The 17,858-nt window shown below is 38.8% G+C and overlaps 1 protein-coding gene across 3 annotated transcripts in view; it reads left to right on the forward strand.

The window, feature by feature from the left end:
• CORIN (corin, serine peptidase) overlaps window positions 1–17,858 on the forward strand; it is a 238,116-nt gene that overhangs the window by 22,873 nt on the left and 197,385 nt on the right. For all 3 annotated transcript variants that reach the window (XM_056111214.1, XM_056111215.1, XM_056111216.1), the window contains exon 2: window positions 10,289–10,433. In XM_056111214.1, coding sequence (XP_055967189.1) covers window positions 10,289–10,433 — 145 coding nt within the window. The remainder of the gene's footprint in view (window positions 1–10,288; window positions 10,434–17,858) is intronic.

A 17,858-nucleotide genomic window follows, 5' to 3' on the forward strand; every position in this document is an offset into this window, starting at 1 on the left:
TGGTTATCCTTGCAGGCTGTTCTTTGAAGTGTTGAAACAGCAGCATGCAAACAGATTTGCAATTCATCATTTTTCTTCCTAACCAACTAAGGGCTAAATTAGTCTCAAACCAATACACAGTCTTGCTTTTGAAGTTTTGTTTCTTTTTAATGTTTAAAAATAATGTAAGGAGCTTTGCTTTGCACACAGCCAACCTGGGTTTGATTCCCATCAACACATATGGTTTCCCAGAACCCTGCGGAATGATCCCTGAGCTAGGAGCAAGCCCTGAGCATACCCTGGGTTGGCCCAATCTTCCTCCAATAAAATAAATAAAAGAAATGTAAACTCTTTTGTGGAAAGTCAAATTTCAGTTCCTTAATTTTAATTTCATAATTTTAACTGCTAACATTTTGTATACAGTCCTATCCATCAAAATGTATACTTTCATACTTGGCTTAAGAATATTTTGATATTTTGATTTGTTCATATCATAAACTTTAAAGCAGTAAATAGAATTTTACTAAATATAATAGATAAGACTAAGAGAGCTAGGGGCTAGTAATATTTGTGCACCTAAAGTTTACAGACTGTTGACTATCTGTACTGTGTTTATCAAGTCTACTAAATTTTATAATTACATTTAATACTATAATCAATTTAATTCTTGAAAAATACTTAGTGTAGTACCACATTGTGAAGATAGAATTTACCCTCACATTTCAAAATACATTGTTAATCAGAAGCATTTCATATATGATTTTGTTAATGTAACATATGCTCATAGTTAAAACAGGTCCTGTATGAGATAAGAATATCTAAGAACTCTGTGTAATGCTGTACCTTAGAAGAAGCAAGATGATGTTATTCTCTTAATTATTAGTATTGTCAAGTGATACTGTTTATCACTCAAGCAGAACTGTTGTCACTTCCAAAGTCATTGTAAGGCAAGAATGGTGCATATATATTAAAACCGTGGGACAGTCAGGGAATGGGTTTTGTTGTTATAAATTAAGTTTCTGATTGATATGAAAATGAAATAGACCAGTATTTATTATTGAGATGATGTTTCCTACTGAATTCCATTTCTCATGTTCTTTGTTTCTGTTGCCTTTAGTTATACTTATTATTCTGCCATTATATTTCTCTCTGTCCCACAAATGAGAAAGGTTATTCTGTATTGGTCTTTCTCTCTCTGCCTAATTTCACTTAGCATGATGCTCTCCAGATCTCTCCAGGTAGTATCAGACTTTATGACTTTATTTTTTCTTCTGGCTGAGTAATATTCCATTGTATATGGGTACCATAATTTCTTTGTCCAGTCCTCTATTCTTGGATAGCTGATTTGTTTCTAGATCCTGGCTATTGTGGACAGTACCACAATGAACACAGGTGTGCAAATGTCTTTTTTCCACTTTATATTTTGGGCACTTGAGGTATATTCCAAGAAATGGGGTTGCTGGGTCAAATGGAAGCTCAATTCCTAGATTTTTTTTTAGGAATGACAGGCTATTTCTAAAACTTACTTCACCTTTCCACAGTAGTGTGGTAGGATTCTCCTTATGGCATATCTGACCTGGGAAGAGGTGCAATTGCATGGAAACAGGGAAAAGTCAATTTCTTGCTTTATAATAATGAGTGGTTTTGGAACCCTTGTGTTGAAAGATATGATATCTGTTCCTTCATAGGCCTGGGGACATTTGTTTTAACTCTGTATGACAATGTGGGTAAAATCAAGTATGTCTTTGTAAAGGTATGCTGAGGAGTGAAAAGTTTGTGACAAGAAGCACTGAAAGTTTACATTAAGGCCAAATTAAGGCCCATACCAGTTTATGAAAAGGGAATTATGTTACTGTCATATGACTATATTAATAATGACTAGTGATTAATCACACATGAATAGCCTTTGGTTCCTTGTGTTTTAAGACTTTTCTGACAATAATAGAATATATATAGAATAGTTCATGAAGTCACTATTTCTATATGTTTATGACATGCCTATTATAGATTAAGCTTTTTAATCTGTAAGTAAAGTAAGTAAAGGCCCTCCCGTTGATCATCGATTTGCTTGAGCGGGCCCAGTAACGTCTCCATTGGAGACTTTGTTGTTACTGTGTTTGGCATATTGAATACATCACGGGGAGCTTGCCAGGCCCTGCCGTGCGGGTGAGATACTCTCGGTAGCTTGCCGGGCTCTCCGAGAGGGGCGGAGGAATCGAACTCAGGTCGGCCATGTTGGCTGCGTACAAGGCAAACACCCTACCGCTGTGCTATCGCTAAATGGAACTTGCAGTGGTGAGCAAAATCAAGATTGTCCCTGGTCTCATAAGGCCTGCAATATAGTAAGAGAAACCAACATAATGTAAGAATCACACGAATACATGTAAATTGTAACTAGGATAAAGGACAGAAATACCAAAAGAAATTATGAGTTGGTGTCTGAAATGGGTATCCTGAATACCCAATGACTGGGCAGGTCAGGAGTTTTAAGGAGGACGTTTCAGATAGTAGGCTTATGAGGGATTGAAAGAGCCAGCTGGTGGGAAGTGATGGTGTTGGTATGGGTGAGCTTGTATGTGTGTGTGTGTGTGTGTGTGTGAGAGAGAGAGAGAGAGAGAGAGAGAGAGAGAGAAAGAGAGAGAGAGAGACAGAGAGAGACAGAGACAGAGAGACAGAGAAATAGAGAAAACATGATGGTATCCAGTGAATCTAAGTACAGATAGAAAGGGCTGATCAAGAAGCATCTTCAGATCATGCTGTCATAGTACGGCCTTCAGACGACCAGCATGATGTGGGAGCTGGTGAAGAATTGCAGAATCTTAGGCTCTGTCTCATACACAATAGACCAGATTTCTCCCCACACGATTCACATGTACATTTGATGTTTGGGAAGCATTGTTTTTAACTTATCCTGAGAAAATTAAATCTTTCTCCCTAAAATTGCTGAAGGGTTTTAAGCAGTGAGATGACATGATCAATGGAGACTTTGGAAAAGAGCATTGGGCTACAGTGTAGTTATTGGGAAAATGGAAAAACCAGCTAGGAGATTGCTGGAATAGTTAGTGTGTTGGGAGTCTCTAAGGAGACTGACAAATTACCTAGTCTGGTGATTAGCGATCTCCCCAAAAGCCTCCATCTGCCCCCTGCAGAGTCTAGCAAGCTACTGAGGGTATCCAGTCTGCATGTCAGAGCCTGGCAAGCCACCCGTGATGTACCAAATATGCCAACAACAGTAGCTAAAATGGGTCTCATTTCGCTAACCCTGAAGGAGTCTCCAGCTGAGTTGGGAAGAACGAGAGGGCTCGTACTAAGCAGACGGCGTGCAAGTCAACAGGTGGGAAGGCTCCCCGCAAGCAGCTGGCCACCAAGGCAGCCCACAAGAGCATGACAACCAGGGGATGGCATGAAGAAGCCGCACTGCTACAGGCCCAACACTGTGGTGCTGTGCGAGTTCCGCCAGCTGCCGTTGCTGCAGCTGGTGCGGGAGATCGCGCAGGACTTCAAGACTGACCTGCGCTCCCAGAGCCCAGCTGTTGTGACTCTGCAGGAGGTGTGCCAGGCCTACCTGGTGGGGCTCTTCAAGGACACCAACCTCTGCGCATTCCTCTCCAAGAGCGTCACCATTATGCCCAAGGACATCCTGCTGGTGTGCCGCATCCATGGAGAGAGAGCATAAAGTTTACAATGCTAAAATCTCAGGGCTGGGACAAATGGAGATGCTACTGGCGCCCTCTAGAGTAATCGATGATTAACAGGATGACAGTGACAGTGATTACCTGCATTTTAACACCTCCTTATTTTTTACAACTTGTTTTCTGTTAGCACTTTCATATTAAAATTAGTAATTCTAAAACATTTTGATTATTGCACTATATTTAGTAATTTGTAATTGAAAATTGATAAGTTATAAATTACCAAGTTGTGCATTTTTTCCTTTGCCTGATTTTAATTATGAGCCTTTTACTTGCTATATCAAAATTATTTCATTCTGATTCTGCTATGTATTCAATTCTGATTAGTTGCCCAAAGAATAAAAATAATGTTATGGGCCTGGGTTTAATTGCTTGTTGAATTAAATATGAATCTTCACATCACAAGACTAGAGTTAGTAAATTTTGTCTGGCCATACCTGAATATGATTTAAAGTGTTAAAGGGCAGAATCATTTAAGATTTCAACTGCGAGTGATAGAACACTCAGATGAAACTTGAGTAGTAAGAAAGATTTTTCTTTGTTATGTAAATAGAATCTGAACTGAAGCACATCAGAGCTCATAGCCTAACAAATTCATCAGGATTCATATTTACTCTTTGCTTGTTAGTCAGCCTGTCTCTGCATAGATCTGTTATGGATGGGCTTAATGTGGTTGCTTGAGCTCCAATGATTGCATCCATATTTCAGCTAGCAGGGAAAAGGAGGGACAATAATCTCCTGTGTAATCTCCAGTAGTCGACTGGCAAACCCCGTAGCTCTCTCTCACCACCTGTGTTTGGTGGTCTCCAGCCACTTCCCACCCAGATCAAGTGATACCATGGGTGGACGAAGGAGGAAACGAGGGCCAGGGTGGTTGATGATCAATTGCTGTTTATTCCATTCTCCCCATGCACCTGTTCCAGTCTCGCTAAGCTCCCCATTCTAGTTTCACACTGCCCCTCATTCCCGTCTCCTCCTGTCTCTCCTGCTCATCTCTCCGCACTCCATCTCGCAGTCTGGTCTCGCAGCCTGGTCACATTGGGGGTAGTGGAATCAGCATATCAAAGCCCTTCCTGATCACCAATCAGGTGCAAGGGCAGAAATACCACCTTCCTATGGGTGTTTCTCCTCTCCTTAGTCCAATAACTTAATTAACATTTTAATAAGGTAAAGGTAAAGGCCCTCCCGTTGATCATCGATTTGCTTGAGCGGGCCCAGTAACGTCTCCATTGGAGACTTTGTTGTTACTGTGTTTGGCATATCGAATACATCACGGGTGGCTTGCCAGGCTCTGCCGTGCGGGCGAGATACTCTCGGTAGCTTGCCGGGCTCTCCGAGAGGGGCGGAGGAATCGAACTCGGGTCAGCCATGTTGGCTGCGTGCAAGGCAAACGCCCTACCCGCTGTGCTATCGCTCCAGCCCCTGCTGAGAGGAGGCTGGAAGGAGGAGCTGAGCGGCCGCGGGGGGGGGGGGGGGAGGGGAGCACGGACAGGGGAGCCCACCCCCTTCCTCCTTAATTTTACTTCTTAATATTAGTTATTTTGCATGGACACAAAGTAAGAGTAAGAGTACTCTTACACAGTAAGAGTAAGCTTAATGTATATTAAGCTTGTAGGGTGGCTCTCCTGGGGACATCTCACTATAGATATCTTAGTACAGTGCTCAGGCAAGATCACTCTTTCCTAACCCTAGCAGGGTTTTATCTAGTTGTACTTTTCGGATCGTGACAGAATTTGTCATGACCATGCTCTTAAATTATAGTTAAGTATTATGGCACTTTGGCATGGCCCATTTCAATGCTATGGTAGCTCACAGCTTGTCCTGGATCCATCCAATCCCTCCTCAGGATCCTCTTTTGGGGATATCAAAGCCCTTCCTGATCACCAATCAGGTGCAAGGGCAGAAATACCACCTTCCTATGGGTGTTTCTCCTCTCCTTAGTCCAATAACTTAATTAACATTTTAATAAGGTAAAGGTAAAGGCCCTCCCGTTGATCATCGATTTGCTTGAGCGGGCCCAGTAACGTCTAGGAAGTAAGGGCAATTGAGGCTTAAGTGGAGAGAACAGATGTTCAGGAGTGAATATCATTCTGAGTCAATTAACTCCCAAGTTACAAAAGCATAGCATTAATTGTCTTCCTGTGTCTATACAGAAAAGGATACTGCTCTGAATTAACTATCCAAAGGACTTAAGGAGAAGAGAAAAGCAATATTTACAAGTTAACAGAGTCTGATTAGGAGATTAAGGTAATTGACCAGCTGGGGAAGCAGAGCACAAAGAAAGAGGTTACAAATAAACATAGGGAAATGGGAGCACTGTGATGGGAGTAACCCAATAACCCGAAGCTCCCTGTGGCAAGGCAGAAAGGACAAACCAATGTTATCCTACATCCCTCTATTTGAGAATACTTCTAGAGCTCATTTGCTGCTGCTATGTCCAGACCACAGCCACATGACCTCACATAGCTGCAAGAAAGGCTGGGAAGTGTCTTAAAATTTGGCACTGCCAAATTTTAGAGTTCTACTTCTGAGATATCAAAGATAAGGCTACATATGAGGGATCAGTTAGTCTCTGCCACATACTAGAGAGTCAGGTGAAACAGTGAGATTACTTCTCTCTGGATCGTCTAGGAAAACTTTCTGAATGATGGAAAATATGAGTTAAGGATTTGGGCTTTGACTAATGGATTTCTGAGAAATAAGTAGTCTATAATCATGATTCTGTACTGTATGCTGTGCTGTTGAGAGATTCACAGGGGCTTTTCTGGTTAATGCCAAGGGTAGCCTAGCCATACTTTGGCAGTGGTTATCAGATGAAATATGAGCTTGCGGTAATTCAGTTTAAACTTTAGACTAAGCTATTGTGGAAGGCTGGTTTCAGGTAGGCTCCCTGGAGTGAATGAGAAGCCTGGGGAATTCCTTTTCTGTGTGGTCAGCTGCCTCTAAAGGGAGACCTGTGTCAGACCTCTAAAGGCACTAACAGCCTGCATTCAAGTCAGCTTGATCTGTGCAGCCTGGGAGTTTGTTCCTCCCCTCCCAGAACCTAGGTCTCAGGAGAGCTCAGGAGTATTAGTTGGAATGAGATTTTATTCTTGAGGTTTGAAAGATTGGGAAGTGAGCAGCCTTAGCCCACTCACCAGGTCTTTTGCCTTTGGAGAAAGAATTCAAGGAGAGAGGACATATTTAGAAAGAAAAGTATTTATTGAATTGTATATGGAGTGGGTGTACTCTTGAGGGAGAGTCCAGCCTGCTGGACTTTGGAATAAGGATTTTATAAGGGTGAGTTAGCTACAATGTTAACTCATTGTATTCAAGAAAGGGTTGGGCTAATGCATTATGGTAGGTGTATTGGGAATCTCATCAGACAACTTGGTGGGACAGAGTGGGGGAGGATGAGTTAATATCACTTTGGTCTTAATGAAGGAAGGTAAAGTTAGGGTCAGAAGTTAAAATATTTTTGAGAAATTTTGGTTTATAATAAAATATTATTGTTTATGTTTTGAAACGAAATTTTATGACTTTAAGTTCCTAATAGGAAGCATGAGTGAGTATGGAATTGTACTAATAGTCCTAGTAAAAGCTAGTTAGGTTCATTTTCATATATTTCCCTAAAAGGGAAATGTTTTTACATTTTTCCAAAATACATTTTCTAGTCCAAGTACTTTTTGATGATTCAGTAATAGACTTTGTAAAGTACATGCCATTAAAAACAAAGTAGTTATTTGCATAATTATGTACAGATCAATTGTTTATATAATTAAATTCATTCATTTATTCAATAGATATTAATCCATTTCTGATTGTGTTCAAATGTTGTTCCAGATGTTGGGCATACATTGAAGAGAAAAGGATTCTATTTACATAACTATAAGGAGAAACAACTGAGTTAGTAATTATATGTACTATGATTATATTTTCACAGAAGAAAGAGGACATTTGGTTTCCTTCTTCTAGTGATCTGATGCATATTTGTAGATTCTTCAAGTTTATAGTGCACATTATACTTCTACTTTGGTTTGAATATTGCTGAAACTTTTGCTTCTCTTTCTTCTAATGTAAATATATTTCTAATAATTTTTTGTCCTCTATTTGGTTATTTAAAAATTTTTTTGAGTCTTTTGTAGAGTAATTATGTATTGTAGCAAGAATAAGTTAGTTTTGCCTGCTAAATTTTCTATCAGGCTAAGTCCTTTAAGGAAAAGAGAAACATGGCATTTTCTTGGGCTGGGGAGATAGCAAGCTATTGAGCACATGACTAGCATGTGCTGGTACTTGAGTTTTAATCCCTGGAACTATGTGACCCCTTGAGCAATGCTGGTTGTATCTCTGGTGACCCCTGAGCACTGCATTGTCTGGCCTGTTCTGCTGGGCCAAACATTGGGTGGCTCTTCTTAAAACAGTGATTTTCTTAAGAGAACCCATACTTTAATATATAAGGACATGACCACTACATATGATAATATATTAAATATGTAAATACTTATTCATGCAAATTCATTGGTCTCCATATCAGGAGTTGGGAAACTTTCTGGCAGGAGCTAGAGAACAAATATTATAGGGTCTGTGGACTGTAAGATTTTTGAGATGCTTAGTGTTACTAGAGGGGAATGGCAGCTTTATGTAATAACTAAAACAATATTTGTTGTATTTATTATATTTTCAAGAACTCCTTGTTGAATAAATGGAATAATTAAGTTAATTCTTTTGTTCTCACTGTTGAAGTTTCACATTTGCTTTTTATGAATACATTTCATTTACACCTGTGAAAGGGCATCACTTACTAATGTTTGCGTTGTAATCAATGAGCAATTTCAGACCTCACATTGTATTGTTAGTGTCATGTCTTCTTACAGACCAAATGGTAGATGAACTGTGAGAGATTTTACATTATTTCATAGATAAATTGGGTGTAGCGGGAAATAGACAAATCAAGTTATTAGCCTAGGAGCTGACACTATGCTCAAGCTAATATCATATGTGCTTTAAAATGCAGTATCTCCTGAACAATTCTTAAAATTAGAAAGGATGTCATTGCATCAAAGTATATGAGGTTATCGCTGCTCATTTGTGTAGAATAGAAATTGATTCTGAGGTAGAAGCAATAAAGCAGGAAGAAAGCCTCATATATGTCTTGTAGTTCAAGAGAATCCATCAACATTGTCTTCTTTGTAGGAAATGACCAAGCACAGGGCCCTTCTATTGGGACAATTTTGTGATTATGTCAAACTCTTATGTCATAAGTCAGTCACTTGAAAAATTGGATTTATATAACAAGAAGAATCAACAAGATTTGATAATACATGGTGGCAAAGGGATGATGATAGAGAAGGGAGAAAATTCTGGTCTCTTGGAGTTTTGTTAATACTAATCTGGAAGTCAGAAGAATCAGTTTGCATATAGAGCTAGAAAAAGTGATTAGCTTAGTTTTCAGTATGCTGAGAAGAGATGCTGTTAGCCACTAGGCATAGGAAACACATAATTTGTGAGAAAGTTCAAGGCTCAAGAGAGATTTATATGAATGTTTCACAGAGGTTAAAGCTTGCTTTCTGAAACTGTTAGAGAAGGGAATGCAAGGAGAGCCAGAAGTCCAAGAGAGAACCATGAGAACACCTTCATTAAGGGACAAAAATGTTTCTCCTAATGAGTGACTAATCACTTCTAGTTCTATCTCAGAAGCTCTAGAAAAAAAAATCACTGAGATATCCATTTGTTATAAATGAATTTTCAGACATTGTTTCTGGCAAGTGATTGAACTAAACACAAATTTAGACCATTTGAAAAGGACTTTATCTGAGCTATGTCACTATGATACCTCATCAACCTTTTACAAACAGACATAGGGAAGTCTTGAGAGACTATCAGCATTTGACTGGCCAATCGAACAGAATCTTTCTCATTGTTCAACTTGTCACTAACTACATGGCCAGTAACATTAAAGCTTGCTGAGTTATTAATGTTGAAAACTTAACTTATCCACATTTGTGAAAATCTGGGTTAGGACTGAGACAAACATTGAAGTCTGGATAATGTCCTGTCTATACAGGTACACTGATACTTTATTATCTATACTTTAGGTAGTCTTTGCTTATAGTTTGGTGCTAAGCTGAGTCCTCACCACAGTAATTCACAGTACAATACAATACAATGATGCTAAATTAGCAGTTTTTTTTATAATCACAATTGAATGCTATGAAAAGTAAAGTTTATCTCAGCAATCAGCAGTGAGTATATGCTCTGTAATGCAATGATGTGTAGATAAAAAAGTTTAAACTAATATGATTTGGTGACTAACTTTATCTTGCTCTTAAGGTACTCATAATAAAAACTTTTGGGGGCCAAAGAGATAGTACAGTGGGTAGGGCACTTGCCTTGCACAGGGCTGACCTGGGTTCAATTCCTGGCATCATGTATGGCCTCCAGAGCCTGCCAAAAGTGATCTCTGAACATAGAGTCAGGAGTAAGCCCTGAATACCATGTGTGGCACAAAACCAAACCCAAACAAAATCTTTTGGAAATATTACTATTAGGAATGAATAGCTGCCCTCTCAAATATCATGCTGTATGTGGATGTTATTCACAATACTACAGTTATATTTCTTTTTCATCCTCTATTTTAGGTCTTGGGAGCTGATGACAATAATGTGAGTGGTGACTGCTCTCAGAAGCTGGTGACTGCTAACATTCTCCGTTTCCTACTGCTGGTCCTGATTCCATGCATCTGTGCACTCATCGTCCTATTGGTTGTCCTGCTTTCCTTTATGGGTGAGTCGAAGCCATTATTAGAGAAAAACAAAAATAAGATAAAAAAATCAAGATTTCTGAGTTTCTTCTACTTTGTGCTTATTTAAATTTTGAGCTTATTTGTGCTTATTTAAATTTATTCAGTGAAAAAATTCTCTGTTGACTGCCAAATACAAACTTACGGTTTCCATCATCATTGTCACTGTACAAGTTATTATCACTAATATGAATTAATAAATTAACTCATTCAAAACATTTAGAATTGAATTCTAGGTAGTAGGTATTTTGAAAATTGCTCAACTCAAGGGTGGTTAAATTAATCTTATTTCTTAATAATATTAAGAATCTTAGGATCTCACATTTGAGGGGACTAACTGATTATTCAGGGAACAAATTTTAATGAGAGAGGTACATAAATTTGGGGACAAGGAAATAGAAAATAGAGATGAATTCAGGACATTGCTTGAAATTTGGCAGTGGTGGGAAAAGAAGCTAGACCTATAAAGTCCAAATGATACCAGATCTTACATATCATACTAAGAGATTTAGGCTTTAGCACGGGTTATCGGTTTTCAAATTCTATTCCATAGAACTAAGATTTTGAGGGAACTCAAGGATCAAATATTTGCTTTGATTTCCCATTATTACTATTATTGCATTTCTGGGACTAAAACTCAGTGCCTCGCATATGCATGTCATGTACTACATAATGGAGCAATAATCCTGACCCCCTGACATTCTATTTTTTTTTCTTTTTGGGTCACGCCTGGCAATGTACAGGGGTTACTCCTGGCTCTGCACTCAGGAATTACCCCTGGCGGTGCTCAGGGGACCATATGGGATGCTGGGAACCAAACCTGGGTTGGTCATGTACAAGGCAAACGCCCTACCCGCTGTGCTATTGCTCCAGCCCCCTGACATTCTATTTTTAAAAAGTAGATTTTATTTCAGCTGTAATGAAGTATTACATACACATTTTTTCTAAGCAGAAAACAAAGTAATTTGTGCTGTTAGATGAGTTTATTTGTATTTAGATATGCTATCTATCTTTAGATGATCAATATACCAAGTTTAAAAGGTGAATTGTTGGAGGGAAATCCCAAATCTTATTGTGATTATTTACCAATTGCTATTAATTCACATTTTCTAAACTGTGTGCTGTCAAATAAAACAGAAACAAATAGCTATGTTGATTTAATTATTTAATTATTTAAAAAACAATGTTGATTTATTTATCAATCATATCTATTTTTTCACTAAAGCTATTATTTTGTCATTGGTTACTTTATAGGTGGTATGTTTAAAGCCCCTAAATTAATAAAATTAATAAACTAGAGCTCATATCTATTTGTAAATATTAAAATCTTATGTGAAGTTCATTTGAAAATAACACATTACTGCTACAAAAATGTTTAAAAGCCACTACTTGGGTTGATAGTTTATCATTGGAAGACCTTCCAGGCAGAAAGAATTCAGGTTATATTTGCATTTTCAAGTGACATATCTGAACATAAGCTACTGAGGACAAGAGAAAGAAACAAATGAAGTCAGAGAGGAAAAAAAATGGGCTTCATGCAATAGTCTAAGAGAGACTTGAAATGAAGCATTTAAAACATTAGAAGCAACAGAAATTAGGATTGATTGGATTCTACCCTCAGGGAGGTAGAGTCCAGGTTGACTCCTAGAATTCTGATTTGGACAACCAGGATGATTTTGGTGCCATCAGTTACTGTACAAAGTACATGTTTTATTATTTTTGTCTTTCTTGTTTCAGTTTGGTCAATCCCAGTGGTGCTCAGGGTTTTCTCTTGGCTCTAATGCTCAGGGATTACTCCTGGTGGTTACTTGGGGGATGGCACTTGGTTCAGCTATTTTTCAGACAATTGCTCTATCTGTCCCACAATCTCTCTAGCTCAGAATGTACATGTCAAATTAGTGATACCTGTGGAATCTCCAAATACAGTGAAATCATAGTTTAAGTGTCTTCTATCTTGACCAATTTCAGCAGTATAGACTGGGCCAAGAAATGGAGAAATATAAGAACTCCCACATGCTGTATTCCTAAGATAAATTGTAATATGGTTTGAATTTTGGCTTATGTGCTGATATTAGAGTATAACTCCCCATTCACTGTTTCTGGTCTGATGCTAGAAGTCTCCAGAAGGGAAATTGGGAAGGGAGTCCTGAGGAGATTAATGAAGTTGGAAGTCTCAGGGTTGTTGAAAAAGCACAACTAGATGAACTGTGAAGAGTGTCCTGGTGAAAAGCTATGGAAAACCACCCAGATGATGCTAGTTTTTAAGAGACAAAGAACCAGGAGGGAGTAAGAGATGCAGGAAGAATGGTCAGAGGAATGGAAGGTGCTTCACAGAGATGCAGGTTCTGCATTGGGTGTTGAGTTGCCTGGCCTCACATGCTGCCTGTAGCCTGCTTTCAGGTGAATGCATGAAAAAAATACCTAGAAAAAGACCTGATTGGGTTTTTTTTTTGGTGTGTGTGTGTGTGTGAGTGTGTGTAGCATTTTTTGTTTTTGTCCAAATTTGTAGTTTTTACCTTGAGTACAGCTCCATCTAATAGAATCTCCCTCAGTCACACTGACGTCATTTTTAAAAGTCTATTTCCCTTAACACTTCATTTTCTTCAAATCTAAGTGTTGAGTGTTAAAAAATTTAAAGGACACTGTTGAGTACTCCAGTACTTAGAAATCTTTGAGCACAGTAAAAGAGATACCATAAGAATAATGCATTAAGTAGGTTTCCTTCCTTCCTTCTTTCCTTCCTCCCTTCCTTTCCCTTCCTCCCTTCTTCTTCCTCTCTCTCCCTCCTTCCTTTCCTCATCCTCCCGTTATTCTCCCTGCCTCCCTCCTTTGCTCCCCTCTTTTCTCCCTCCTTTCCTCACTCCTTCCTTCCCTTCTTCCCTCCCTCCTTCCCTCCCTCCCTCCTTCCTTCCTTCCTTCCTTCCTTCCTTTTTTACTTCCTTTCCCTTGTTACATTTTCTTTCTTTGTTTCTTTCTTTCTTTGTTTCTTTGTTTCTTTCTTTCTTTCTTTCTTTCTTTCTTTCTTTCTTTCTTTCTTTCTTTCTTCGTTTCTTTCTTTCTTTTTATCTGCTTTTTTTTCTTGTATGGTAATCTTTTATAGCTTTACTAGAATACAATAAATATACTATAAAATTTACTCATTTAAACATGTAGTTCAGTAAATTTAAAATACTCATGAACAAAGGCAAACATCATCACAATTTTAGAATATTTCATCACTTCAAGAAGAATTTCTATACCAGTTAGTTATTTCCAATTTTACCACTTCCTATTTTTCCATATTTATCTCTACCCCAACCTTAAGCAATTGTTAATCCCCTTTCTATCACCAGATTTCTCTCTCTGGGGAGAAATGTGGCCCTGGATAGAGAGATGGTCATTTGTGACTGACTTGTTTTGCTCAGCATGCTATTATCAAGGTTCATTCATATTGTATTATGTATCAGTACTTCATTATAATATTATTCATTACTCAATATTTATTCATTATTATGACTAAATGTTCGATTTGTTTGTTCAGCTGATAATGGATATTTGAGTGATTTCATCCTTTGGCTAGATGTTACTTTGAACTTTCACATGCAATATTTTGAGTATGTGGACATCTGTTATATTTCTTTTGTTAATGTTTTGTTTTGGGGCCACCCCACCTGTGCTTGGGGCTTGCTCCTAACTCTATGTTCAAGGATAATTCCTGTAGTATTTTGGGGAATATATAGGTGCAGGGCTTGAATCTGGGTCTTCCCATACAGGACAGATGCCTTACCTGTTTTGCTATCTATCTGGCTCCCAGGGAGAAATTTTTGTCTTCATGTGTAGTCTTAGGAAGAATAAAATTCATAATCATGCCTAAGTGCTCTATGGCTTATATGCAGATAGCCTTTAGGAAGTGGGGTGGGGGGCTGTCAGTCAGCATCTTCCAGGCCCCAGAACATGATGCTGGCAATGCACGGCACCTCCAGCAGGGCAGAAATAACCCTGGTGACCCTTGAGTACTACTAGGAATGGATCCTATAAAATATAAACCCTAGGGCTTAAGGCACTTACCTTTTAGGCATTCAGCTCTGACTCGATCCTTGACACCACCTATGGTCTCCTGAGCACCAGGGGGTGTGATTCCTGAGCAAGGAGCCAGGCATAAGCCCTGAACACCACTAGACACCAAATATTCCCCCAACCCCTGCAAATGTCAGGGTGGATTGCCACAGGCCCAGGGTATAGTGTTGAATAAATCCTTTCCTTGTGGATGCTACAGTTCAAGAAAGAAGGAAGGCATCAAACCACAGGATCACACAATGACAGAGGCAAAGGTGGGTGAAAGGACAGGGAGGGTTTTAGGTGGGGAGCTTAATAGGTGGGAGCAGAGGTTGGCCTTGCTACCTGAAAGAGGGCTGCTCTCATCATAAACACCAATTCTTAGCAGCCTTGCTGCGCTAAGGAGGACGTGACCAGTTGGAACTTAATTCTACAAGGGCGATATTTAAATCTCAGGGGCCAAGGTCACTCCCAACTATGCTCAGTCTGCTCTGGACTTGGTGCTTAGGTACAATAGGGTGGAGCCTACAGTGCTTGTGCGTCAGGGACTGAACTCAGGGTCTTGCGTTTCTCACTTGAGCTATCGGCCGGCCTAGTCCTAGTGGGGTTGCAGAATGATACCTTTAGCACCAGTGTGGACATAGGCCAAAGATTGTAGAGTCTGTGGCAGGGAGTGGATGGGGTGTTTCTGCTAGAGTCCTGCAAATGTAGTGCTTTGGGGATATGGTCTGCACTGATTTTTGCCAACTATTACACTTCTCAACTCAATTTATGCTCTACAAAACTCATTTCTTTTTGGCATTAAAGACTTTTCCACTCATCTACATCTAAAATAAAATTTATTTGTTTTGGTAATAAACTTATGAACTGCAAGATTGCATTTCCAATTTTAATAAAATTTCAAATGGTCTTCGTGTGGCCTGTTAATTTTTATTTCTGTGACAGCATGAAAAAAGAAAAATGATAGTACTGGAGAACATAGAAAATTTGGTAAACAGTATAGTTTTTCTTGAACTCAAGAGAAATATTGTCTACTAAAATGATTTTCCTCTCAAAAAATGCTAAGTGAGCTAAAGATAATTAAATTTAAATATAGTTTCTCTCTTAAAAATTTTTTAGTAGTTTGTGGCTTTTACAAGAATTTGGAATTATAAGAATCTTAGCTCCGTAACTTATAAACTTGTTTTATGAATATCATTTTAAACTGTAAAACATTCTAGGTCCTTTTTCCTTACAACAAAATTTATAATTCTCATTGATATTTTGTGACATGACTCCAAATTAAATATTTATATATCCAAAATCCTTTAATAACATTGGTCTGTTAGAACAGGTTCATTAACACGAAAGAGTTTCTAATCATGAGAATATTTTTCTTTCTACTCAGCCTGAGATCATGTGTGATGTCCAAATTTTTTTGAAATGGTGCTTTAAAAGCCTCAAACTCAAAGTGTGGTCCATGAATTACCAGTATCAGTGTCTCAAGGGAGTTTGTGAAATGCAAAATTTAGAATCTTGGGATCCACGCCAGACCAGAGTCTATATTCTAACAAGACTCCCAGGTGATTTTTCTACATCGTTAGTTCTCACCCACAGCTATTTAACCTAAACCTCTTCCTTTCTCTCTTCTTTGTGTGTGTGTGTGGGGGGGAGGTGGAGTGGGGGGACACGTAGCGTGATTTTGGTCACACTGAGTGATACCCAAGGCTTACTCCTGGCTCTGTGCTCAAACACTACTTCTGATGGTGCTCAGGGGAATATATATAGTTCCAGGGATCAAATCCTGACTGGCTACAAGTAAGGCAAAGGCCCTACTTATTGTGGTATCTCTCTGGCTCCTTTTCTCCCTCTCTTCATTCTCCTTTTCTCCTTTTTCCTCCTCCTCCTCCTCCTCCTCCACCACCATCACTACTACCTCCTCCTCCTCCTTTTTCTCTTCTTTCTCGCTTTCTCACTTCTCTTTCTCACTGAGAGATCACTCCCGACAAGGTTCAGGGGACCACATGGGGTACTAGAAATTAAGCCCAGCTTGGTTCCATGCAAGGCCAATGCCCTACCCACTGTGCTGTTGTTCTGAGGCCTTCTTTTAATAGTACTAAATCTGTTCTTTCCAAGGTTCTGTAGGTCTTTTTTTATCCAATAGCCAGCACTTGAAGCCAATGTATGTCTGAGCATAATTTTAAAGTGAAGGATTTGTTAATTTCCACAAATTCATAATGAACATGTACATTATTGGTTGATATTTCTTTATGAGTTAATGCTTTTATCCACTTGGGTGTGACACCCCCAGTGCCATATATGATCTTGCTCAGTGTTGACTACTTTCTTCCTTCAAAGGGCTTTGCCTGTGTGTGACCACTTCTGATATTCTTGTTTCTGGCTGAGATTTCCCATCTTGTGAAAGTTGATATTTGCCTATATTTGCTTAGGCTGTTTGTCCTAAGGTCTTCTTACTTTTTGCACAGACTTCTCATAGCATTGTCATCCACTCACACACTTTCCTTTATCATTCATTCGTACACTCAACAAACACTTATTAAGGCCAATGCTGGGTGCTAAGCATGCTACTAGCTGATTGAGGTGTATATGTATGTAACACGCTTTATTTCTTCAAGGAGACGAGTAAGAAAAAGTTACTCCAACTTGGGTGTTTATAAAATGGTAGCAATGTGTGCTCTGGGAACACAAGACAAAAAATATGGTATAGTCTGGCAAGGCAATCTCGAAGAAATATGTGTAGATTTAGATTCTTCCCCCTTCAGAGTTTAGCAAGCAAACAATAATAACAACAAAACTAAATACTTACAAATCTTTCTCATTCTCTATTATCTCTATTATCTATATAATATAATATATATTATAAAATAAGATAATATAATATCTCTGTTATCCATTGTATTAGTCACCATCTCCGAATGCAACAGTTATATATACCTAGGTCGAGAAATCAACATGATGAATAACCTGGCACCTGAGTTATGCAGGAGAAAGAGAGCAGCTTGGAATGCCTTCAAGAATGTTGAAGAAATAACTAAAAGGACAAAGAAACTCCAGCTACAAGCACATCTCTTTGATTCCACTGTTCTTCCTGAATTAACATATGCCTCAGAGACCTGGACCCTACGAAAACAGGATGAGAACGCTATTCGGGTCTCTCAAAGAGGAATCGAAAGAGCTATGCTTGGAATATCACGATTCACTCAAATGAGAGATAGAATCCGGAGTTCTGATCTTCGTCAACGCTCAAGAATCAGGGACGCTGTCTCATTTGCCAAGACATCAAAAATCAGATGGGCTGGACACGTAATGAGGTTTACAGACAACCGCTGGACTAGAGCCATTACTGATTGGATTCCACGGGACATCAAAAGATC

Source organism: Sorex fumeus, unplaced genomic scaffold, assembly GCF_029834395.1.
Source record: "Sorex fumeus unplaced genomic scaffold, SorFum_2.1 ptg000013l, whole genome shotgun sequence".
In the NCBI taxonomy this organism is placed as follows: domain Eukaryota; kingdom Metazoa; phylum Chordata; class Mammalia; order Eulipotyphla; family Soricidae; genus Sorex; species Sorex fumeus.